The sequence below is a fragment of the Halichoerus grypus genome, chromosome 9 (genome assembly GCF_964656455.1).
Source record: "Halichoerus grypus chromosome 9, mHalGry1.hap1.1, whole genome shotgun sequence".
Classification (NCBI taxonomy): Eukaryota; Metazoa; Chordata; class Mammalia; order Carnivora; family Phocidae; genus Halichoerus; species Halichoerus grypus.
In genome coordinates, this window is record NC_135720.1 from 88824787 (window position 1) to 88850574 (window position 25788).

Sequence of the window (25788 nt, forward strand, 5' to 3'; positions counted from 1 at the left end):
TCATAAATATATAATTTTTCTCTCATAAATATGGCAAAAATTTGAGAGATTTTATACATTGCTCATGAAATGTAAAATCATTATAAAATCTGAGCAAGGCCATTTCACAATATCCATCAATATTATAAATGTGTATACTGTTTGACTTAGCTTTCCCATCACACATGCTTCCATCCACATGCTAAGTAATATATGTACAAGATTATAATTGGCATCATTGGTTATTTGAGCAAAAGAATGAACACAAATGTAAAAATGATTATGCAATACTCCTTGTACTGATATGGCAATCCATGAGATATATAATACAGCAAAAAGAAAGGAAGGCATGCAGTAATGTGGAATTGTGTATGTAACAAGCCACCTTTTGATTTTTTATACTCAACTTGTGGTTATCTCCCTGGAAGGCTTTTTCTATGTTCTTTGCTCCAGTGTTCTGAAATTCCACTATGTTGGGATTTATGTTGTAGATCATAAATTTTTAAAATTGAGTTAATAATTGCCATATAACATCATGTTAGTTTCAAATGTATAACATAAGGATTCTATATTTGTATGTATTGCAAAACAGTCACCATAATAATTCTAGTTAATATCCATATCACACATGGTTACATTTCTTTTCTTGCAATAAGAACTTTCAAGATTTACTCTCTTAGCAACTTTCAAATATACAATACAGTATTGTTAGCTATAGTCACCATGCTGTACATTGATCCCATCCCAGGACTTATTTATTTTATAACTGGAAGTTTGTACTTTTTGATCACCATCATGTGTTTCTCCTATCCGCCACTTCCACTTCTGGCAACCACAAATCTGTTCTCCGCATCTATGAGTTTCTGTTTTTTCTTCCCTTTTACATTCTACATATAAGTGAAATATACTGTATTTATCTTTCTCTGTCTGACTTATTTCACTTAGCATAATGCCCTTAAGTTCCATCTATGTTGTTGCAAACGGCAAGATTTTCTTCTTTTTTTAGGACCAAATAATATTTCTGTGTGTGTGTGTGTGTGTGTGTGTGCACATGTGCATGTGCTATTCACCCACTGATGGACAATTAGATTGTTCATGCCTAAGCTATTGTAAATAATTCTGCAGTGAACATGGGGATGCATATATCTTTTTGAATTAGTATTTTTGTTAACATGAGATAAATACTAAGAAGTGGAGTTGTGGGACCATATGAGAGTTCTATTTTTAATTTTTTGAGGAACCTCCATACTGATTTCCATAGTGGCTGCACCAATTTACATTCCCATGACTGTATTCTTGTTCATGTGTAAGCACTTGATAAACCCTTTTATATGGAAGCCTGTGCCTTTCAATTTTTGGGTAATCTCTGTATTATTTCACTAATTATCTGTCTTTTCTGTTCCTATTTCTGTGCCTCTAAGTCCAAAAATTTGATATTGCCTCTCCTAAATTGATCTCATTTTCTCATAATTCTTATCTTTTCCATTTATTTTTATTTTGCCCTATTTTCTACTCTATTCCCCCAATTAAATACGTGAAAGCTAGTGTTGGATTTTTTATTATTTTTTTTACTTTTCTAGACATTTTTACTCTTGTCTAAATTGTACATTTCCATGACATTCTGTTCTTTTATATAGATTAAACAAATTTTCTTGTAACTCTAAGATTATTACAGTTTTGATTAGTTTTAAATTTTTTTCTTCCATTCAGCGTCTCTGTTTCTGTAAGTATTTTTAATGATGGTTTATTTTTTCTTATTTGGAATCTTTCTGCCAAATGTTGGATAATCATATTTAATGGTGATGACCTAACAATACTTATTGGAAGCTTACCATGTGAACATGGGTTTTGATAAATGGCAGCTCAATTGGAGGATTGCAAGTTGACAGCTGGCCATTCAATGGCAGAATTCCAATGAGCTTGGTATCCTTGAGGCAGGAGACTCTAAGATCCTCTTTCTCCTGAGAATAAACCTTGAAAATTATTTGTTTGTGGGCCAGCAGGGAGATGAGTGGTGGGTCAGAATAATTACCTGGATTTGTGATTTGAAAGAAAAGCTATGTCAACTACTTTCCCTGTTGCCAGAACCCAGTACTACATTCTCAAACACGTTTAAGTCCTGAGCATCTTAAGATATCTGCCAAGTACATGAATTTGTTTTTTTATAAGTATGTCCTCTAATTACACTTTTGTCTTTTGATTATTGCCATTCTGATAATTTTGTCACTACATTTCCACCATCTTTTCAGCTTCTTGAAATTTATTGAAAATATTTGCTCAGAAAATATTTGCTCACTGTTGCCTCCTTCTCATTCTCTTTGTGAGTTAACACTTCTGTTTTATTTTATCATTACCTCCTTTTTGAGGCTTTGGGAGGAAGAAGGGATGATATCTCAGTTAGGTCCAAATATTTAATCAGATACAACATTATAGAGAACTTGGTGCCTATAAATTGGACAACTTAGATGAAATGGACAAATTCATAGAAAAATACTAGTGGACAAACTGATTCAATAATATAGATAAAATCAGAGTAGTCCTATAAGCTGTAAAATAATTAAATAGTTTTAAAATATATTTCCACAAAGAAAACCACTGGAAATATATTGTCTTTATCAAAGTTCTCCCAAATATTCAATAAAGAGTTCATCGAATTCTATTTAAACTCCTTCAGAAAATAGAAAGGAGCATTTATCAATTGATAATATAGGCTAGGTTAGCCATATTTGAGTTATTTTATCTCAGCACATTGAAGATATGATTCTTATTGGCATCATTAAATTTACTGATATTTTCTTCTCTTGTGGCTGATCTGCTGATAATCTCACCCACTGATTATTTTATTACTAAACTAGTAATAATTTTTATAATCTTAAAATTACTAGCAGTTAAATTACACTGGTAAGGTTGAAAGGTCTGGAACATTCCTCAAGGCTTCCTAGCTTCTTCCTTTTTTTTCTAGAGTTACATATAAGATATCTAAATAGATTTGCACACAGCAGGAGGATTTCAGCTTGTGAACCATCTCTACTTTACAATTCAGTTGTAAGTTGTGTTATTTTAAGAAAATAATATTTTCTGGGAAGTCGTGCCTCACAAACACTAGATTTTAGGTTTGTTAACCATAAGCAATTCTAAAACAGGACTATTTGCTAGGATTCTGTGGATGAATATTATCTACCTAACAAATTTTATTGGTCACTTTACTAGGAGGTTTAGTTATGTTTAAAAGAAACTGTATCCAGTCTCCTATGTTGTTTCACTACCTGAGAATTACACCATTAATAAAAATCACAGGTTCTAGGTTCAGCATAATTAGTTCCTTTCTCTCCACAATTCTGGGATATCTTTCTTTGTTTGTTTGTTTACATTTCATTTCCAAAACTCTCATTCCCTAATTCCCTGTTTACCAATTATATTAACCGTTTTCTATAGATACTTCAACATATTTATCATAGATATTTTACAATCTTTATATAGTTCTAAGTCTGGGTCATCTGTTTTTACTCTTTCCTCTTGAATATAGGTCACATTCTTTTGCTTTCTTGCAATGTCATTTTTTATTGTATTACAGATATTATGTCTAACAGAGTGCAAAATAGCTAAATTATATATGTATATGTATGCATATCTATATCTATACTGACACCTTCCCACCCCCATATAAATACACTCCCTTCTTTTTTATCAGAGGGCTAGGATGGGGTGCTAATGATTTTTCTATTATAAAGATTTTAAGGATGTTTTCCAAATAACTTTTGAAATAATTGCTTTTGCAGCTATAGTATATAAAGAATAAAAGTGCTTTTAATACAAAATTTATTATATTTATATCTATTAAATCATCTTTGTAATCATTAATTGGAAATTTATTTGACATTTAATTATTTAAAAAAATACACTGGCCTGGAATATGTGTCTTGTTTTGATGCTCTATTTCTCAGTTCATTTATAAAATGCGAAAGTTGGGCCTTATTCTACTTTGTCTTTATCAGATTTGGTATTCTATACATATAGAAGCTTATTTTGTGATAGACATTGTCAAATTGATATTACCAAGTAGTTTGATGACTGTCTTTGATAATTTCATGTAAATTTAAGTTTGTGAAAGATTATTTAATTTTCAGTCTCTTTGAAAGGATCTGAAGATGGAAATTGTGAAGTGGCTATTATTGATGCCTACTTCTTTCTCTCTGCAAACTATACTGAAGAGGCAGTCTATGTGAACACATCTGAAGACCTTGATTATGTACGTTGGTTCCTATGTGAAGGAACAATAGAGGTAAGGTACATTTATGTAGTAGTTCCTGATTTGTCTCTTTAACTCATAATTTTCTGATTTGAAAAAAAAAGCTAAAATTGTTAAAGTTGCACATTCAGTTTCAATATGTGTGTGTAGCTGAAATATAACCTCAGAAACAAATTCTCAACAATCTACTTGGAAATCTTTCATTTTTTTACGCTTTATATTTATAAATAGACAGGTAATAAAAAATTATTTCATTTTATCTCTAGTCTTTTTGTGTTCTATTCATGTTACAGTTTGTTGACCAAGTAAAGCCTCTTGAACACAGTTGTGATTATGTCACCCTTTTGTTTAAAGATCATAAAGCATTCCCATTGCCTTTTGGAATATACGTACATTTCTAGGAGATATCTAATCTCTGGACAATTTTACCACATTACAATTATGGGGCCTAAGGCAAGAATACAAAGAGTGGCCCTCATTTTCCCCGTCTCATGTCTATCTTATACAAATTAGGTAATATTATCAAACAAATAACAATACGAAAAATTTTAGAATCTTAATTTTAAACAAATAAGGAACTTCTTATCAAAGAGATTGAGGAATTTTCCAAAAAGTTTAGAGAATTAACAGAATATTTGTAAACTCTCTTGTCTGGACAAAATCTTAATTTGGCTATTTTATAGAAACAAAAACCATATTCTAACTTTATGTTTGGTACATATTTCATATAAAATTTTTAGTAAAACCTTTTCATTATGAATAAATCCATTAACGCTGAGCTAACATTATAAAAAATAATACAAGTCACTATTTACTTCAAAAAGAACCAGCTGGAGGGATGTTTGGGTGGCTCAGTCAGTTAAGCATCTACTTTTGGCTCAGGTCATGACCCCAGGGTCCTGGGATCAAGTCCCGCATCAGGCTCCTTGCTCAGCAGGGAGCCTGCTTCTCCCTTTGCTGTCTGCCTGCTCTGCCTACAGCTCCCCCTGCTTGTGCCCTCTTTCTCTCTCTCTCTCTCTGACAAATAAATAAATAAAATTTTTGGAAAAAAAAAAAAAGAACCAGCTGGAGAGCATTACAAAAACAGGCAAATAGACTTCAAATTTCTCAGAACTTTTAATTTCACTTAAGCCCTCAACTAGATACATATTTTTAAAATTCACAAACATTGGGATTAAGCTTAATATAGTTTTACATGTATGTATTTAGCCATTCAAAGATGCATGACTATGCACATAGATGATTAAAGTTTTTATCTTTAAGATATATTTAATTTTATCAGCATATAAAAGAGCATTACATATTATGTTAAATTTACTAATTAAGTAAATACATACCTTCTCTTAGGAAACAAGCAAGCAAATCATAGTTATCTTGTATACATCTTTCAATTTTTCTGTATTCTTTTAAAATAATTACCAACTTTAAATAAAGTAACTAATATTTGTTTTTTTAGACTCAAGAAAAAACACAAAGATAACAATCCAATAACTGTTAGTTATTTTATTTTTTCATTATCACACATTTTATATCACTTTGACAACTTTTATGTTAGGCAAAATAAACATAAATATACACATATAAACATAAATATACATCACTTAACATTTGCATGTCCTAATTTTCATTCTGTAAGGAAAAGGGATAATTTAAAATTATATTTAGAGAATAATATTTGTATATATTTCTTACTCAAAAGTTGTGCAGGTATCCAATAATAATTTGTTAATTCAATTTATGTCAGTATAAAGTCTTGATGTTAACCAAAGATTTGGAAATTGCAATTTACACCATCATGTTAAGTCCTTTTGATTTGTAGTATCATCAGTAAAACATTCCAATACATAAATGTAGTAGAATCAATAAGAATTCACAAGATTAAAAACCTTTTAAATGATATCCACTATGAAAATGTCAATTATTGGGGCGCCTGGGTGGCTCAGTCGTTAAGCGTCTGCCTTCGGCTCAGGTCATGATTCCAGGTCCTGGGATCGAGCCCCGCATCGGGCTCCATGCTCAGCGGGAGGCCCGCTTCTCCCTCTCCCGCTCCCCCTGCCTGTGTTCCCTCTCTCGCTGTGTCTCTCTCTGTCAAAAAAATAAATAAAATCTTTAAAAAAAAAAAAAGTCAATTATTTCAATTTCATATTTTTGTAATAAACAATCTAAGGAAACAATGATAGAATAGTTCTTTATTTTTTTTAATTTAATTTTATTATGTTACGTTAGTCACCATACATTACATCATTAGTTTTTTTTTTAATTTTTTATTGTTATGTTAATCCCCATACATTACATCATTAGTTTTAGATGTAGTGTTCCATGATTCATTGTTTGTGTATAACATGCAGTGCTCCATGCAATATGTGCCCTCCTTAAAACCCATCACTGGGCCAACCCATCCCCTCACCCCTCTCCCCTCTAAAACCCTCAGTTTGTTTTTCAGAGTCCATAGTCTCTCATGGTTCATCTCCCACTCCGATTTCCCCCACTTCATTTTTCACTTCCTACTCTCTTCTTTTTTTTTTTTTTTAAACATGTATTGTATTATTTGTTTTAGAGGTACAGGCATGTGATTCATCAATCTTACATAATTCACAGTGCTCACAATAGCACATACCCTCCCCAACGTCCATCACCCATCCAACCCATCCATCCCACCCCCCACCACTCCAGCAACCCTCAGTTTGTTTCCTGAGATTAAGACTCTCTTATGGTTTGTCTCCCTCTCTGGTTTCATCTTGTTTCCTTTTTTCCTCCCTTGCCCTATGATCCTCTGTCTTGTTTCTCAAATTCTTCATATCAGTGCAATCATATGATACTTGTCTTTCTCTGATTGAGTTATTTCACGTAGCATAATACCCTCTAGTTCCATCCACATTGTTGCAAGTGGCAAGATTCGGGTTTTTTGATGGCTGCATAATATTCCAGTGTGTGTGTGTGTGTGTGTGTGTGTGTGTGTGTGTGTATACAGATGAATGGATAAAGAAGATGTGATATATATATATATATATATATATATATATATATATATATATAAAAACCAAAACTATGAACTACTATATATGAACCAAAAATCTCCCAACAAACAAGAGCCCAGGGCCAGATGGCTTCCCAGGGGAATTGTACGAAACATTTCAGGAAGAATTAATACCTATTCTACTGAAACTGATATATATATATATATCACATCTTCTTTATCCATTCATCTGTTGATGGACATCTTGGCTCTTTCCATAGTTTGGCTATTGTGGACATTGCTGCTATCAACATTGGAGTGCACGTATCACTTCGGATCATTACATTTGTATCATTGGGTTAAATACCCAGTAGTACAATTGCTGGGTCGTAGGGTATCTCTATTGTCAACTTTTTGAGGAACCTCCATACTGTTTTCCAGGTGGCTGCACCAGCTTGCATTCCCACAAACAGTGTAGGAGGGTTCCCCTTTCTCCACATCACCGCCAACATTGTCATTTCCTGACTTGTTAATTTTAGCCATTCTGACTGGTGTGAGGTGGTATCTCATTGAAGTTTTGATTTATATTTCCTTGATGCTGAGTGATGTTAAACACTTTTTCATGTGTCCATTGGCGATTTGTATGTCTTCTTTACAGAAATGTCTGTTCATGTCTTCTGACCATTTCTTGACTGGATTATTTGTTCTTTGGGTGTTGAGTTTGATGAGTTCTTTATAGATTTTGGATACTAGCCCTATCTGATATGTCATTTGCAAATATCTTCTCCCATTCTGTCAGTTGTCTTTTGGTTTTGATGACTGTTTCCTTTGCGGTGCAAAAGCTTTTTATCTTGATGAAGTCCCAAATTTGCCCTTGCTTCCCTTGCATTTGGCTATTTGTCTAGGAAGAAGTTTCTGTGGCTGAGGTCGAAGAGGTTGCTGCTTGTGTTCTCGTCAAGGATTTTGATGGATTCCTGTCTCACATTTAGGTCTTTCATCTATTTTGAGTATGTTTTTGTGTGTGGTGTAAGGAAATGGTCCAGTTTCCTTCTTCTGCATGTGGCTGTCCAATTTTCCCAACACCATTTCTTGAAGAGACTGTCTTTTTTCCATTGGACATAAAGATTAGTTGACCAGAGAGTTGAGGGTCCATTTCTGGGCTCTCCATTCTGTTCCATTGATCTATGTGTCTGTTTCTGTGACAGTACCGTACTGTCTTGATGATTACAGGTTTGTAATAGAGCTTGAAGTCGGGAATTGTGATGCCACCAGCTTTGCTTTTCTTTTTCAACATTCCTCTGGCTATTCGGGGTCTTTTCTGGTTCCATACAAATTTTAGGATTATTTGTTCCATTTCTTGGAAAAAAGTGGATGGTATTTTGATAGGGATTGCATTAAATGTGTAGATTGCTCTAGGTAGCATTGACATCTTCACAGTATTTGTTCTTCCAATCCATGAGCATGGAACGTTTTTCCATTTCTTTGTGTCTTCCTCAATTTCTTTCATGAGTATTCTGTAATTTTCTGAGTGCAGTATCTTTGCTTCTTTGGTTAGATTTATTCCTAGGTATCTTATGGTTTTGGTGCAGTTGTAAATGGGATCAACTCCTTAATTTCTCTTTCTTCTGTCTTCTTGTTGGTGTATAGGAATGCCACTGATTTCTGGGCATTGATTTTATAACCTGCCACTTTACTGAATTCCTGTATGAGTTCTAGCAGTTTTGGGGTGGAGTATTTTGGGTTTTCCACATAAAGTATCATATCATCTCCGAAGAGTGAGAGTTTCACTCTTCTTTGCCTATCCTGATGTCTTTTATTTCTTTTTGTTGTCTGATTGCTGAGGTTAGGATTTTTTGTACTATGTTAAATAGCAGTGGCAATAGTGGACACCCCTGCCATGTTCCTGACCTTAGGGGAAAAGGTTTCAATTTTTCCCCATTGAGATGATATTTACTGTGGATTTTTCATAGGTGGCTTTTATGATATTGAGGTGTATACCCTTTATCCCTACACTTTGAAGAGTTTTAACCAAGAAAGGATGCTGTACTTTGTCAAATGCTTTTTCTGCATCTATTGAGAGAATCATATGATTCTTGTTCTTTCTTTTATTAATGTATTTTATCACATGGATTGATTTGCAGATGTTGAACCAACCTTGCAGCCCAGGAATAAATCCCACTTGGTCTTGGTGAATAATTCTTTTAATGTACTGTTGGATCCTATTGGCTAGTATTTTGGTGACAATTTTTGCATCCATGTTCATCAGGGATATTGGTCTGTAGTTCTCATTTTTGATGGGGTCTTTGTCTAGTTTGGGGATCAAGGTAATGCTGGCCTCATAAAATGAATTTGGAAGTTTTCCTTCCATTTCCATTTTTTGGAACAGTTTCAGTAGAATAGGTATTAATTCTTCCTGAAATGTTTTGTACAATTCCCCTGGGAAGCCATCTGGCCCTGGGCTCTTGTTTGTTGGGAGATTTTTGGTTCAATTTCCTTACTGGTTATGGGTCTGTTCAGGTTTTGTATTTCTTCCTGGTTCAGTTTTGGTAGTTCATACTTCTCCAGGATTGCATCCATTTCTTCCAGATTATCTAATAGTTGCTCATAATATGTTCTTATAATTGTATTTCTTTGGTGTTGGTTGTGATCTCTCCTCTTTCATTCATGATTTTATTTATTTGGGTCCTTTCTCTTTTCTCTTTGATAAGTCGGGCCAGGGGTTTATCAATCTTACTAATTCTTTCAAAGAACCAGCTCCTAGTTTCATTGATCTGTTCTACTGTTCTTTTGGTTTCTATTTCATTGATTTCTGCTCTGATCTTTATTATTTCTCTTCTCCAGCTGGGTTTAGGCTTTATTTGCTGTTTTTTCTCCAGCTCCTTGAGGTGTAGGGTTAGGTTGTGTATTTGAGACCTTTCTTGTTTCTTGAGAAAGGCTTGTATTGCTATATACTTTCCTCTTAGAACCGCCTTTGCTGCATCCCAAAGATTTTGAACAGTTGTGTTTTCATTTTCATTTGTTTCCATGAATTTTTAAAATTCTTCTTTAATTTCCTGGTTGAGCCATTCATTCTTTAGTAGCATGCTCTTTAGCCTCCATGTATCTGAGTTCTTTCTGATTTTCTTCTTGTGATTGAGTTCTAGTTTCAAAGCATTGTGGTCTGAAAATATGCAGGGAATGATCCCAATCTTTTGGTACCAGTTGAGACCTGATTTGTGACCTAGGATGTGGTCTATTCTGGAGAATGTTCCATGGGCACTAGAGAAGAATGTGTATTCTATTGCTTTGGGATGGAATGTTCTGAATATATCTGTGAAGTCCATTGGACCCAGTGTGTCATTTAAAGTCTTTATTTCCTTGTTGATCTTTTGCTTAGATGATCTGTCCTTTTCAGTGAGGGGGGTGTTAAAGTCTCCTACTATTATTGTATTGTTGTCAATGTGTTTCTTTGCTTTTGTTATTAATTGGCTTATGTAATTGGCTGCTCCCATGTTAGGGGCATAGATATTTACAATTGTTAGATCTTCTTGTTGGATAGACCCTTTAAGTAGGATATAATGTCCTTCCAGATCTCTTATTATAGTCTTTGGTTTAAAATCTAACTTTTCTGATATAAGGATTGCCACCCCAGCTTTCTTTTGATGTCCATTAGCATGGTAAATGGTTTTCCACCCCTTGCTTTCAATCTGGAGATGTCTTTGGGTCTAAAATGAGTCTCTTGAAGACAGCATATCGATGGGTCTTGTTTTTTTATCCAATCTGATAGCCTGTGTCTTTTGATTGGGACATTTAGCCCATTTATATTCAGGGTAACTGTTGAAAGATATGAATTTAGTGCCATTGTATTGCCTGTAAGGTGACTGTTACTGTATATTGTCTGTGTTCCGTTCTGGTCTATGTTACTTTTAGGCTCTCTCTTTGCTTAGAGAGCCTTTCAATATTTCTTGTAGGGCTGGTTTGGTGTTTCCAAATTCTTTTAGTTTTTGTTTGTCCTGGAAGCTTTTTATCTCTCCTCCTATTTTCAATGACAGCCTAGCTGGATATAGTATTATTGGCTGCATATTTTTCTCATTTAGTCTCTGAATATATCCTGCCAGTCCTTTCTGGCCTGTCAGGTCTCTGTGGATAGGTCTGTTGCCAATCAAATGTTTCTACCATTGTAGGTTACAGACCTCTTGTCCCGAGCTGTTTTCAGGATTTTCTCTTTGTCTCTGAGACTTGTAAGCTTTACTACTAGATGTCAGGGTGTTGACCTATTTTTACAGATTTTGAGGGGGGTTCTCTGTGCCTCCTGGATTTTGATGCCTGTTTCCTTCCCCAAATTAAGGAAGTGCTCTGCTATAATTTGCTCCAATATACCTTCTGCCCCTCTCTCTTTCTTCCTCTTCTGGGATCCCAATTATTCTAATATTGTTTCATCTTATGGTGTCACTTATCTCTCAAATTCTACCCTCATAATCCAGTAACTGTTTATCTCTCTTTTTTTCAGCTTTTTTAGTCTCCATTATTTGGTGTTCTATATCACTAAATCTCTCTTCTGCCTCATTTATCCTAGCAGTTAGAGCCTCCATTTTTTATTGCACTTCATTAATAGCCTTTTTGATTTCGACTTGGTTAGATTTTAGTTCTTTTATTTCTCCAGAAAGGGATTCTCTATTATCTTCCATGCTTTTTTCAAGCCCAACTAGTTTCTTTATAATCGTCATTCTGAACTCTAGTTCTGACATCTTACTAATGTCCGTAATTATTAGGTCCCTGGCAGTCGGTACTGCCTCTTGTTCTTTTTTTTTTTTGAGGTGAGTTTTTCCGTTTTGTCATTTTGTCCAGAGGAGAATAGATGAATGAGAGAACAAAATGCTACAGGGTAACAATGACCCCAGAAAAATAGACACTAAACAAATCGGAAGAGACCTGCAACCGGGGGAAAAGAAAGGGAAAGAAAGAAAAAAAGAAAAGAAAAGAAAAGAAAAGATTAAAAAAAAAAGAATATGACCAAATATGATCAGGCTGGTGAATGGATCAGTGCCACACACTAGATTTTGGGTGTATTTTGGTCCGTTAGAACAAAGTGCCTCCCAAAATTTTAAAGAAAGAAAAACGTATGTATGTACAAAAATAAGGGTAAATATGATGAAGGGTTGGAATATGACTGTAAAGATGAAAATTATAAAAGATTTCATAAAAGGAATTGATAAGAAGTTGGTTGAAAAACGAAAGAAGAAAAATTAGAAAAAAAAAAAAGGGAGAGAATGTGATCAGTCAGGAGACTAGAACAAAGCCACACACTAGAGATTTAGGGTATATTTTGGTCTGTTAGAAGAAACTGTATCCCAAAATTTTAAAGAGAGAACAACTTATATATGTACCAAAAATAAGGTTAACTACTATGAAGGGATAGAATATGACTCTAAAAATGAAAAATAAAAAAGATTTTTAAAAAAGGGATTGATAAGATGTTGGTTGAAAAAGGGAAAAAGAAAAATTTTTAAAAAAATAGAAAAAGAAAAAAATAAAGAAAATTTAAAAAATTAACTTTGAAAGACTAAAGAATCATGGGAAAAAAGCCATGAATTCTATGTTTTGTATTCCCCTAGCACTGGAGTTCTGCCATTCTCATTGATTGGTAAACTTAGTCTTGTCTGGCTGTTCTTGCTGATCTTCTGGGGGAGGGGCCTGTTGCCGTGGTTCCCAAATGTCTTTGCTGGAGGCGGAATTGCCCCGCCCTTGCCCGGTCTGGGCTAAGTAATCTGCTCGGGTTTGCTCTCGGGAGCTTTTGTTCCTTGCAAGCTTTCCATACAGCTTTGGAGGACGAGAGTGAAAATGGTGGCCTCCCAATCTCCGACTGGAGTAGCCAAGAACTTGGGGCCCCACTCCTCAGTGCACCCCCAGAGAAAAGCAGTCAGTCACTCCTGTCTCCCCAGTCTCCGGCCCCACTCTGTGCTCACCCGGTCTGTGACCCAGCATTTCTATCTCTGGCACATGACCCGGTGTGGAGTCTCCAAACCCAGCAGATCCCTGCGGTGCGCTCCCGCGCTGCTCCTCCTTGGGGAGGAAGGGGAGTCTCCCCGATCTGCCACTTGTTGGGTCCCTGCTGGAAGAGCAGTAGCCCGACTGCTGTGGATCACAGTTTATGGCAACCCCGAGCTGAGAGCCCACTCCTCGGCTCTGTCTCTGCAGCTGGTTTCCCCACTCCGATTCCTGGGAGCTCTGCCACACTCAGGCACCCCCAGTCTTTCTGTGACTCCGAGGGTCCTGAGACCACACTGTCCCAGCGAGGGTTCCAGCCCCCGCTTAGCCACTGGAGCCATGTCCTTCAGCGGAGCCAACTTCTAAAATTTCCGATTTGGGGCTCAGCTGCTCTATCACTTTCTGGTAGTGGCTGACAGAGGCCCCCTCCCCGCCATCTATCTTCCTGAATATCCCCTTGGATTCACTTCTCCGCATGTCCTACCTTCCAGAAAGTGGTCACTTTTCTATTCATAGAGTTGCTGCTATTCCTTTCTTTGGTCTCCTATTGAGTTTGTAGGTGTTCAGAATGGTTTGATACCTATCTAGCTGAATTCCTGGGACCAGACAAAATTTAGTTCTACTCCTCTGCCACCCTCTTCTCCTCTAATCTAGAATAGTTCTTTAAAAGATATATTAAATCATTCTAATTGCCTAAGGATTCATTTATTTATTGGGAAATTACATAAGCTCTTTTTAATGTAAATAAACCTCAGCATTCATATATTTAAAAAAGCAAGACTTTTGACTTTGCCAGATTTCTAAGGGCATAATTTTCTTTTCATCTAAAAGACTAATTATATTACACACACAGGTACACATTTTCTGTTTGTTAAATTTTTGGCAAAGGGAAAATATATAAAGCACAGTTAATCATTGTCCTTTTCCTTTCATTTTTAATGTTTATCTGAACAATAGTCCTAAAATGTTCATATATTGATAGAAAATGTATTTATGATAAATTAATTTAAAAAAATTTCCCAACCAAAAAAGAAAAGATGAAATAGCAAATGAAAAAACAATGGGGAGCTAGCTTCAGGCAAATGCATGACTATTAAAGGTTAATTTTCTTCTATCTTCAAAGAGCAGGAGAGGCTTAAATGCAGAAAAGCTCATTTTCACACACATACACATATACACAACTTATTATTACAGATAGTTTAAACACTCTTGAAAGTGTACTATAATTATCTACTCAATAAACTCCATCTTCCCATTCTGGTCTCAGGTATCCAATTCTTTGGATAGTTTAGTAACAGTTTAAACAATAACTCACATCCTTGATAATTCCATTGAGCAATATAATTAAAAATCTAGTGCTTATTAATCCCAGAAGCATGAAAAGGAAAGAGGGGCCTTGTGCATTCAACAGAGTAATCTCTCTATTAGACTCATGGGATGGAGAGTCTCCTCATGAGAGTCTTTCTTTTTTTGTTCTAATATATCTGTCAAATGAATGATCTTGTTCATGTCAAATTCTCTCCAGAGTGGCCCCAGCAATTTCAGATTGCCCTTTGAGAAGTTATAGCAATTAGAGAGATATGTATCTGACTTAACAACACGAAGGGAGGAATGTGTAGTATTGAAGCTTATGAGACTGAGAAGGCCCCATGAAAACTTAGTAGGTGCCTGTGCAATGTCATGTCACCAAAACCTACCAAAGAACAGTCAGTCCAAACTAAGAGCTGGACAAGTGTTTACAAGATTTTGAAAAGGTGACTCAAGGAAAATTGTGTTCAAGGAATGTAGATTACTGTGACTTTCTCAACTCCTTTTTATTTAGGTCATCTGAATGATGAAACTGTGAGAGCTATGCTTGTCCTCTTCCAGTAGAATACTCTTTTAGACTCACCAGAGAAGTGAGGAAATTGCTTTTCTCTTTGGATCAAATTGGATCACATAATCAAAGGATTCCTAAAATGTTTCCTTATTCTTAAAAGAAAAAAAATAACATTTGGGAATTTGATGAAAATAAATTGGAGTTCAGACCTGATACTATATCTATGTCCCTGTCACAGCTAAGGAGAGATAAATGTCCAGTGGTCCCAGAGTAGTGCACTGTTTGTGGTCTAGTGTCGTGAGCTTTTGTAGTGAGAGTATTTTAATTGGATTTTGCAGTATTTTGTGTTTGTTCACAACTGAGCCTCCAAAAGACCACCAGACAATTCTGTTGATCAAGAGAAACTAATTCTTTTAGATTTGCCACAATAATGGAAAACAACCCCTAATAGACTCTTACTAGTGTCTCAGAGGAAGAATTTATGGAAAGATGTTTATATGCTCTAGAGCCTTAGTTGTAGGGGGTGGGTACTTGTAAGGATTGCTTAGAGTTCATGAATAAAGCTTTGTACTGGTGGACAGAATGTGATGAGAATCTTAAAGTGAGGTTGATGAACAAGGTTTTATACTTGGTAAATAACTTATTTTAGTTGGTTCACAGTCTTACTTTCCAAGAAAAAGTATTTCATGGAGCAAAGAGTAAGTTTTTTTATATATATATATTTTTCTCAGTATTTTTAAATATAGGACAGGAAATTTGGTTCATTTCAGTTCTTATCATCAAAGACTAAAATTCCAAAAGTATTCTTTCCTTTCTTTGTGTTAAAAAATGTCCTCTCTTTAGGTCTTTTTAAATGCAAACACTTCTGGAAGGAAAGCACATAAATATAAGTGAGTTCTTTTTTTTTTTTTTCTTTTACATTTTTGCTACAAAAAGGTTCTGAGATTATATATTATTATGAGTTACTGGGGACAGAGAATGCTTTTAAAACCACATAGGAGAAACAGACGGACACTAAAAGTTGGAATAGGAAAGATCTTTACCAGATTTAACTATTTCAGTATTTTTTACTAGGCCCAAGCCAGTATAAATTTGGATTCTAATTCATCCAAATATGTTTTTATTTAGCTAGGAATATAACTAAGGCATTCTTAATGTTCCCCTCACCTTAACTGAATTTTAGATAGGCTTCTTATTGACTAAAGACCCTTGATCTCCTTTTTCTTAGAGCATTTACTTCAGAAAATTTGCAATTATAAGTTCATTTTCTGTCTCTCTGAAATATATGCAAATCGACTTTCCTCCTCTTGCCAGTTTTAGGACCCAGGAACTGTCTTTCTTAAGGACCTGGGAACTATTTCTTTGAAATGTAAACATTGAGAAAGAGAGATGTAAATGTAAACATCCTGTGAGAGAGTAGGAGCCTAACTTCAGTGGGCACCAATTAGCAAACACAGAAGGCCTACTAACAAAGCAAAACCTTTGCAAACTCAAGAATAACTCAATGTGCCTTACTCATTTCATTGATCAGTCTCTCCCCTAATTTCCTCCAGTAGTTTTCCTCTAGCTAATGCCAGCACTTAAAATCTTTCTTGTCTTGTTTCACAAAGTTGAGTTCCATCTCTCTCTTCTATTGCAGTAGTCTTGAATAAAGCCTTTCTTGCTTGTTGAATTTTGTCTAGTGCAATTTTTACTTTGACAAATACTTTTCTAAGAACCCAGGTTTCTACATATCTTATAAAGAAGTCACTCACTCCTATGGGTGAAGTCTCTTTGCAGATCTATTTTTTTATTTATTTTAAAGCTTCTTTTTTTTTTTTTTTTTTTTTTTTTGACAGAGAGAGAGATAGCAGAGAGCAGGAACACAAGCAGGGGGGAGTGGGAGAGGGAGAAGCAGGCTTCCCACCAAGCAGGGAGCCCAATGTGGGGCTCCATCCCAGGACCCTGGGATCATGACCTGAGCTGAAGGCAGATGCTTAACGACTGAGGCACCCAGGCACCCCTACAGATCTATTTAATTGACATGGGCCAACAAATGGTAAATATGTCATATATTAGGTCTTAGAGTTTCTCCCCTTTGGTATCTCTTTACTAAGTGATTTTACCAATATAATATGGAAATGGCAAAATAATTTATACAAAAATATGATTTTCCATGAAATGATACCATTATTTAGTCATTTACTTATATATACAGAACATTTTTCTGAAGTATGTTGTAAATATTCTTGTAGCTTAACTTCTATTCAGCCCAAGTTAATTTTGTGTGTAGTATTGTGTTACCTACCTACATCAGTAATAATGAATTCCCATAAAAGGAGTTTCCCATACTGTTTAACTTCTCTTCCCCTTGGGAAGAAAAGATTATCTTTTGCCCAGATTTATGACTATATTACATTTCCTTATCAAATAAATATTCTTTAATTATCAAGAATAAAATAAAATCTCATTCCATTTTTCATGTACATTTTTAATATTGGCTTTTTGTACAATTACAGATGTTAATAATTGATTATTAATTATAATATAATTATAAGTTAACTATTATAAGTTGATTATAATAATTATAATGATTAGTATAATAGTAATCACATATTAATACATGTAAGTGCTGAACTTCCCAGAGTAATTTCTCTTACTCTAATCTTGGGCATACATGAGTAGATTTCAACCTTTCTTTCTTTTTTTTTTTTTTTTTATCAGAATCCATTGAAAATCTGATGAAAGCTAGAAACAGTTCTCTCACAATAACTTATGCACACACAAGCACAATGTTTTCCACAAAATTTCAGAGGGTTAATGGACTTATTGAAGTAGATTTCTTGATTTTCCATATATTCAAAAATTGAGAAATCTTTCCCCTAAATGTGCATTGTAGATTCAACTTTGTATGTACCCATTGATATAATTTACTGTCTTATAAGTTTTTCTGGGAGACGTTTTCTTATGTCTAAATTTAATTATAGAAAACTAAAATTTTAGTAGAAGACTAGACTATATGAACAGATGAGAAACACTGCTGAAATACCAAATTAAGTATTTTTCAATTGCAGCAATTACTTGCAATGGTTTTTAGAGATAGTAAATAATTGCAGTAAGAAAAATTAACCATCTTCACATGTACTAAAAGAGTCTTAACAAAGCTTTCAGTGTAATTTAGGTGTTCATATTACAATCTTTACATCAAGGATAGTATTTTTTTTTTATATATTATTTTGAGGAAAATTCATTAGACAAGTTTTCTTTTAGTTCTTTCAGGTTTTCTTAAATCCCAGTAATAATTATTTTGGGAAAATAAAGCAAAAAAGAAAAGTATATTTTTATGTGGAGTAATAGTTTGCCATAATCTGATTTCTGCATTATTATTCCGTGTTGTTAAAACATTATTTTTTCTAAGATTTTATTATGTATTATTTAGTGACCTAGATTTATAATAACTGAAAATACAATAAGTCTTTAGTGTATGGCATTTTTCTCTTCATTATAAAATAGCAAATTATGCATTTTTAAATATTTTTTAGTAGAAATTGAGAATTAAGTATACACAAGTCTTCACAGACTCTAGGCTTTCAGGATGGTAAGTTGGTAGTGTTTAATTTTTTCCTTATGTTGTATTGAATCATCCCATACTATACTAAAAAGATGCAAACAAACAAGCAAAAGGTATAGAAACCCAGTATGTGGGAAGCATTGGTCTTTAGCAGTTTGCATGAGCCAAATGGATCAATCTATGTACTCCTGACTAGGCCCCCGAAACAAAGACATAACCAAGTAGGAAAATGGAGCAGGTGCTACAAGTGGAGACAGTCAATGAGTACAGAAGCTGCTGTTAGAGACATAGTGTCAAAGTCTGAATAATAAAAAGGGGATAACCACAAAAAATGGCCCTGTCCTGAGGGACTACACTTGACTGTGCAGCCTAGTCTTCTTCCACTTTTTTGAAAACCCATATAATTTCCCCCCAACAAGCAGACTGTACAAACAGACAATTTAACAGGACTATGCATGCTGAAAGTACAATGATAATATAAAATTCAACACCTAAAAAATGAATAATCCTATTAAAAATGGGCAGAAGACATGAATAGACATTTTTCCAATGAAGACAGCCAACAGACATATGATGGCCAACAGACCCATGAAAAGACTCAAACATCACTGATCATCATGGAAGTACAAGTTAAAACCACAGTGAAATATCACCTCACACCTATCAGAATGGGTAAAATCAATAAGAAACTACAGGTGTTGGTGAGGATATGGAGTAAGGGAAACCCTCTTACACTGTTGCTGAGAATGCAAACTGGTGCAGCCACTGTGCAAAGCAGTATGGAGGTTCCTCAAAAAGTTAAAAATAGAACTATCCTACTATCCAGCAATTGCATTACTAGGTATTTACCCAGAGAATACAAAAATACTAATTTAAAGGAATACACACACTCCAATGTTTATAACAGCGTTATCTACAATAGCCAAAATATGGAAAGAGCCCATATGTCCATCAACTGATGAATGGATAAAGGAGAAGTGGTATATATATACAATGGAATGTTATTCAGCCATAAAAAGATTGAAATCTTGCCATTTGCACAGACATGGATGGAGCTAAAAGTATTACGTTGAGCAAAATAAGTCAGAGAAAGGCAAATACCATATACTTTCACTCATATGTGGAATTTAAGAAACAAAGCAAACAAGCAATGGGGAAAAAAAAAAGGGAGAGAGGCAAACCAAAAAATAGATTCTTAAATATAAAGAACAAACTGATGATTACCAGAGGAAGGTGGGTGGGAGGATGGGTTATATATGTGATGGGGATTAAGGAGGGCACTTGTCATGAGCACAGGGTGATATATAGAAGGGTTAAATTATTGTACACCTGAAACTAATATAACACTGTATGTTAACTAACTGTAATAAAAATAAAAACTTCAAAAAAAGAAAAAGAAAAAAATTGAAAAGCTTTTTACAAGAAATGAAGAAAACGTGTGTGTGTGCAGAGCACAAGAGGAATTGGAATGTAGAATGACTAATTAAATTGTATTGCTTTCATAATTGAACCAAATCAACTAAGAGGACTTCCAAAGTAAACAAGATAATGGAAGGCATGCAAATTCAAACTTTCCAATACAATCTCTACAAAACAGTACAGACCAACAAGGAGTAAAAACAAAATCATTAATCACTTGTGCTTATGTATGTATTCTACTTCTGGGTAATTTGAAGTTTTGGTGCTTTGTATTTTCTAGTCATGTTGAAGGAGGAGAATTTATATGTTGGATTTGTATATAGTATATTAGAATAATTGGAAAATTTGGAATAAAATTTATTGGTTATAAAATATAATATTATATCAAAGTTAATTTCCTAACTTGATTATTTTACTGAAGTAATGAAAAGATAATATCCTTGTTTTTTATAAAAACTACACACTAACGTATTTGGGTTGATAAAGTGTAATATAATCACAAATTTCAGAAAAAGCTAATAATATGTGTATATTTGTATACATATATTATTATACATTATTATATAATATATATGAAGAGAGAGAATAATGTAAGTTATAAAATGTTAATAATTATTTCTTCTTCTGTAAGTGCTAATTTAACTTTGGAAGCAAATTTTAACAGTACGGATTTGATTTAAGAAACTGTACAACAAATACCCCCTGCATATAGAAAATAATTACACATTCAAACAGTAAGGGATAAATATTTTTTTCTGAAGTACAAACACTCAGACATACAAACACATGTAGAGAAAACTGAGGGATTGAATTTATAATATTTTAGCTGTAGGCTAAGAGTAAATAGCATTTGAAAATAAAAAAGTACCTGTCCATGCAAAGAGATGTTCTCTTTCCCAGTAGACTAAAAATTCTTAATTTACTAGAGCTCCAAATAGAAAAATGGAGAAAGAAATTCTCAGTTGACTCTTACCCAACAGAGATTAGATTTCTATAAATCATTGATCTATCGCCAAAGGATCAGACCATGAAACTAAATTTGTAATCATTGTAGCCATTGATGAGAAATGATTTATTGGCTATAAACCAACACCATAAAGGAAACATAAAAGTATTGAGAAGAAAATGAAAAAAAAAGAGGAACTATCAAAGTTCTATTGTGGTTTTGAATTCACTTCTGAGAGCTAGGAAAAGATATGCCTGGTTTTAAGCTGTCATAAGAGATGCACTTTGGCGACAAAATTTACTTAATCCTTTAAGGTAAATACACTGGGCGTATTTGTGAAAGACCTCTAAAATGGTTAAAATGATATATGTTTTTTTAAACAGGTAAAATTATGACTTGCATGCAAATATGAAATAAAAATACGTTAAAGATTTTATGTAATTCATTTTTAATAAAGGATTCAGTAAAATGTTATACTCAGTTCAAACATGAGTCCAAATAACTCACTGAAGGAGAAAAAACTAGTGATGAAGGAAACAGTTTTTTCATGGATCTGGTTATCAGGAGAATGCTACTGTCACCATATCAGCTAACATATAAGCAACGTCTATAAAATTTTGATTCAAATTACATTAAAGATATTTTAAAACAACTGAATAATGGATGTTGATTTATTTAGCGTTTTACAATGTATATATTTCCATCATAAATTAACTGAATATGACTGTTTAAAATGATTTTGAAATAAATCAAAACTGAGTTTATTTTATCTTTGCTAAAGGAAAACATGACCTTAATATACAAAGGAAAGCATGAACTTCAAACTGAAATGACTGTAATATTGTAATGCGATGGACATTTACAAAATTCTTTTTTTAAATTTTTTTATAGATGTGTGCAAATGAATGCAGTTGTTTGACTAAAGAAGACAATAAGGGATATTGGTGTCTATCTATTCCAAGATGGTCTTGCAAAATGTCTCTGGAAAATACAACTGATTATGAAGAAAGTGGGTGTCAACATGAAGCTCTTTGTAAAGATGAAATTAATAAATCCAGGTATTTATGCATCATTTGAACAAAGAATATTACCTATTTATCAAAAAGTTATAATTGTACTGACAAGCCAAATTTTTTTTTTTTTAATGATTCAACAATTCTATACATTTCTCAGTGCTCATCAAAAAAATGTACTCTTGGGGCACCTGGGTGGCTCAGTTGGTTTAGTGTCTGCCTTGGGCTCAGGTCATGACCTTGGGGTCCTGAGATTGAGCTCCTCACCCAAAACGCTGCTCAGCAGGGAGTCTGCTTCTCCATTCTCCCTCTGCCCCTCCTCCCTCATACTCTCGCTCTTTCTCTCTCTTAAATAAATAAGTAAAATGTTTTAAAAAAAATGTACTCTTAATTCCCTTTATGGATTTCAACTATCTCTCACCCACCTTCCCTCTGGCAACCACCAGTTTATACTCTGTATTTAAGAGTTTGGGTTTTTTTGTTGTTGTATTTTGTTGCTTTCTAATTTTGTTTTGTTTCTTAAATTCTACATGTAAAATCATATAGTATTTGTCTTTCTCTGACTGACTTATTTCTCTTGTCCTTATACCCTCTAAGTCCATGTTGTTACAAATGGCAAGATTTCATTCTTCTTTATGGTTGAGTAATATTCTGTTTTATAACTTCCATACTGTTTTCCACAGTGGCTGCACCAATTTGCATTTCCACCAACAGTACATAAGGGTTCTTTTTTCTCCACATCCTTGCCAATACTAGTTGTTTCTTGTGTTTTTGCTTTTAGCCTCCTGAACTATTTTTTAGTAATTAATAATAATGTTTTGTTGTTTAAAATGATTGGCATTTATATCTCAAACATATGCATATATAGTTATTATATATTATTTACATAATGTATATTCTATCATGTACAACAACATAAGCACAAAAAAAGAGGGGAAGAGAGAAAGACCTATAGTAATATTTTTCTATATCACACTAGAATTAAATTAGTATCTGTGATAGATTAAATCTGTGGTAGATCTGATAAGTTAAGGTGTGTATGGTAAACTTCAGAGCAACTATTAAGAAAATAACTCAACTAATGTAGTAAAAACAGCATTATAGATACTAAAAATTTGCCCTACAAAATATTTACTTAATACAAAAGTAAGTAGTATCAGAAGATTAGAGATATAAAAACGACATGAGATATATGGATAACAAAAATGAGAATGACAAACATAAATCCAACTATATTAATAATAAAATTAAAATAAAATGGATTAAAATCCTATCAAAGGCAAAGATTTTCAGGTTAGATAGTTTCTGGATATAGACAGTATATACCATCTATAGGACACACACTGTATACTTAAATGTACAAAAGGGTTGAAAGTAAAAGGTAAGAAAAAGATATACCATTCAATCAGCAACCATAGAAAGCTGGAGTATCTCTATTAATATCAGACAAAATAGACTTTAAAAGAAAAAAATGGTTGATGCAAAAACAAACAACATTTTAAAATGACAAAGGAATCATGAGAAGATGTAGCAATTATAAACATATATGCACTTAACAACAGAAACTCAAAATACATGAAACAAAACCTGACAGAATTAAAGAAAGAAATGGCCAATTCAATAATAATAGTTGGAAACTCCAACACTCCACTTTCAGTAGTGGATATAACATTTGGTAGATGAACAAAAGTATAAAAAAATTGAAGAACACTATAAATCTACTAGAACTGGCAGGTATCTATAGAACACTCCACTCAACAACAGCAGAATGGCATTCTTCTCTAATGCACATTGAACATTTTCCAAGATAGATCATATGTTAATACAAGCTGCAATATATTTAAGGGGATTACAATAATAAAAAAATATGTTTTCTGACCACAATGTATTGAAATTAGGAATCAAAAACAATAAGCAATTCAGTAATTTACAAACATATGAGAATTAAATTACACACTCCACATAAGTCAGTGAATGTACAAGGGACATTAGAAAATCATTTAAGATTAATTAAAATAAATAAAAAATTCATAGGATGTAGGCAATGCAACATTTAGAATAAAAATTATAGCTGTAAATGCCTGTGTTAAAAACAAAGAAGATCTTAATCAATATCCTAAACTTCTACCTTAACATAATGGAAAAGGAAAAAAAATAAATCTAAAGCAAGCCAAAGGAGGAAAATCATAAACTGTAGAGTGAAATTAATTAAGTAGAGTATAGGCAAATAGAGAATATCAACAAAGCCAAAAGTTCATTTTTGAAAGGACTAACAAAATGAATAGGCCTTACCAATGCTAAGAAAAAGAGAGAGAAGAATCAAATTACTAAAATCAAAGAGATAAAACATTACTTAAATTACAGAAAGAAAAAGGATTATAAGAAAACACTATGAACAACTGTATATCCCAAAATGTAGGTAGCTGTGATGAAATGCGGACGTTCCCAGAAAAATATAAACTACTAGAACTGATTCAAAAGAAATAGAAAATCTGAATATATTTATTACAAGCAAAAAGATTAAGTTAGTAATTCAACAAACAAATAAAACTTCACACTAAGAAATGTTCAGTCCTAAATAGCTTCACTGGGGAATGCTAGCAAACATTGAAGCAGAATTAATAGAAATTATTCACAAACTCTTCCAAAACTAAATGAGGAGGACACATTTTTAAACTTATTCTATTAGACCAGTATTACAATGATGACAAAACCAAAGACATCACAAGAAAACTACAGACCAATATGTCTTGATAATCTGAACACAAAACCCCTCAGTATAGTTATAGCACAACAAATGCAGCAACATATAAAAAAGATTATACATCATGACCATGGGGAAATTATCACAGGGATACAAGGTGGTTTGAACATCCTAAAATCAATTAATGTAAATGTACCATGTCAATAGAATAATGGGAAAAAAGGATAACACATAATTCCAATAGTTGCGGGGGGGGGGGGAAGACATTTTACAGAATCTAACACCCCTTCATGATAAAAACAATCAACAAATGAAGAATACAGTGGAACTTCTTCAACGTGATAAAGTATACTGAACAAGGAGAAGAGGAGGAAGAAGCAGCAGAAGCAGAAAAAGCAGCAGCAACATAATTACCTTCTGTTTAATAATGGAAAAAGACTGGAAATGTAAATGAAAACAACATAACAATTTACATCTGCTAGTATCAATAATATGATCAAAAAGAAAGATTAGTAACAAGTATTGGTGTTGGTGAGGATTTGGAGAAACTGGAACCCTCATATACTGCCGGTGGAATGTAAAATGGTGCATGCAGGTGCTTTGAAAAAGTTCATCAACTGATAAATAAAATGTGTTATATTTATACATGGAATATTATTCAGCAATAAGAAAGAATGGATTACTAAAACATGGCCACAGTATGGATGCACCTTGAAAACCTTATGCTATGGGAAAGAAGTCAGTCATAAATGACACATGCAGTAGAACTAAGTAAATATTAGTGTAATGAAACAATGATTTTCAGGAGTTTTTTATTAGAAGTATTTTTTGTTCTGTGATATAACTGCATTTTTTTTGACTTTGTGTTTCTTTGTTTATGGTAAACTTTTCTTGACACTCAGAAAATTTTGGAATCTTAAAAATAATCAGTATTGTTATGGCTTTTGACATTGTCTCATAATTAATACTGAAATAGAGCTTAACAAATTTTGCAAATATAAGTACTTCATATAAATTTAACAGTTTTTATATCAGTCACAAAATCTAGAAATTTACATAATATATCACCTACTATAATAGCAAGATATGCAAAATCTTAGAAGTAACTTTCAAAAGATGCTCATGTTCTCTATAGAAAAGTCTATTGCACAATTAATTTTGATTAAAAAGAGAAAATAATAGATGT

General features: G+C 33.5%; 1 protein-coding gene across 2 annotated transcripts in view; it reads left to right on the plus strand.

Annotated features, from left to right (window-relative positions):
* Positions 1-25788, plus strand: part of EYS (EGF-like photoreceptor maintenance factor) — a 1566128-nt gene that overhangs the window by 137755 nt on the left and 1402585 nt on the right. For both annotated transcript variants that reach the window (XM_078055169.1, XM_078055170.1), the window contains exons 7-8: positions 4119-4261; positions 21777-21943. In XM_078055169.1, the coding sequence (XP_077911295.1) occupies positions 4119-4261; positions 21777-21943 (310 nt within the window). The remainder of the gene's footprint in view (positions 1-4118; positions 4262-21776; positions 21944-25788) is intronic.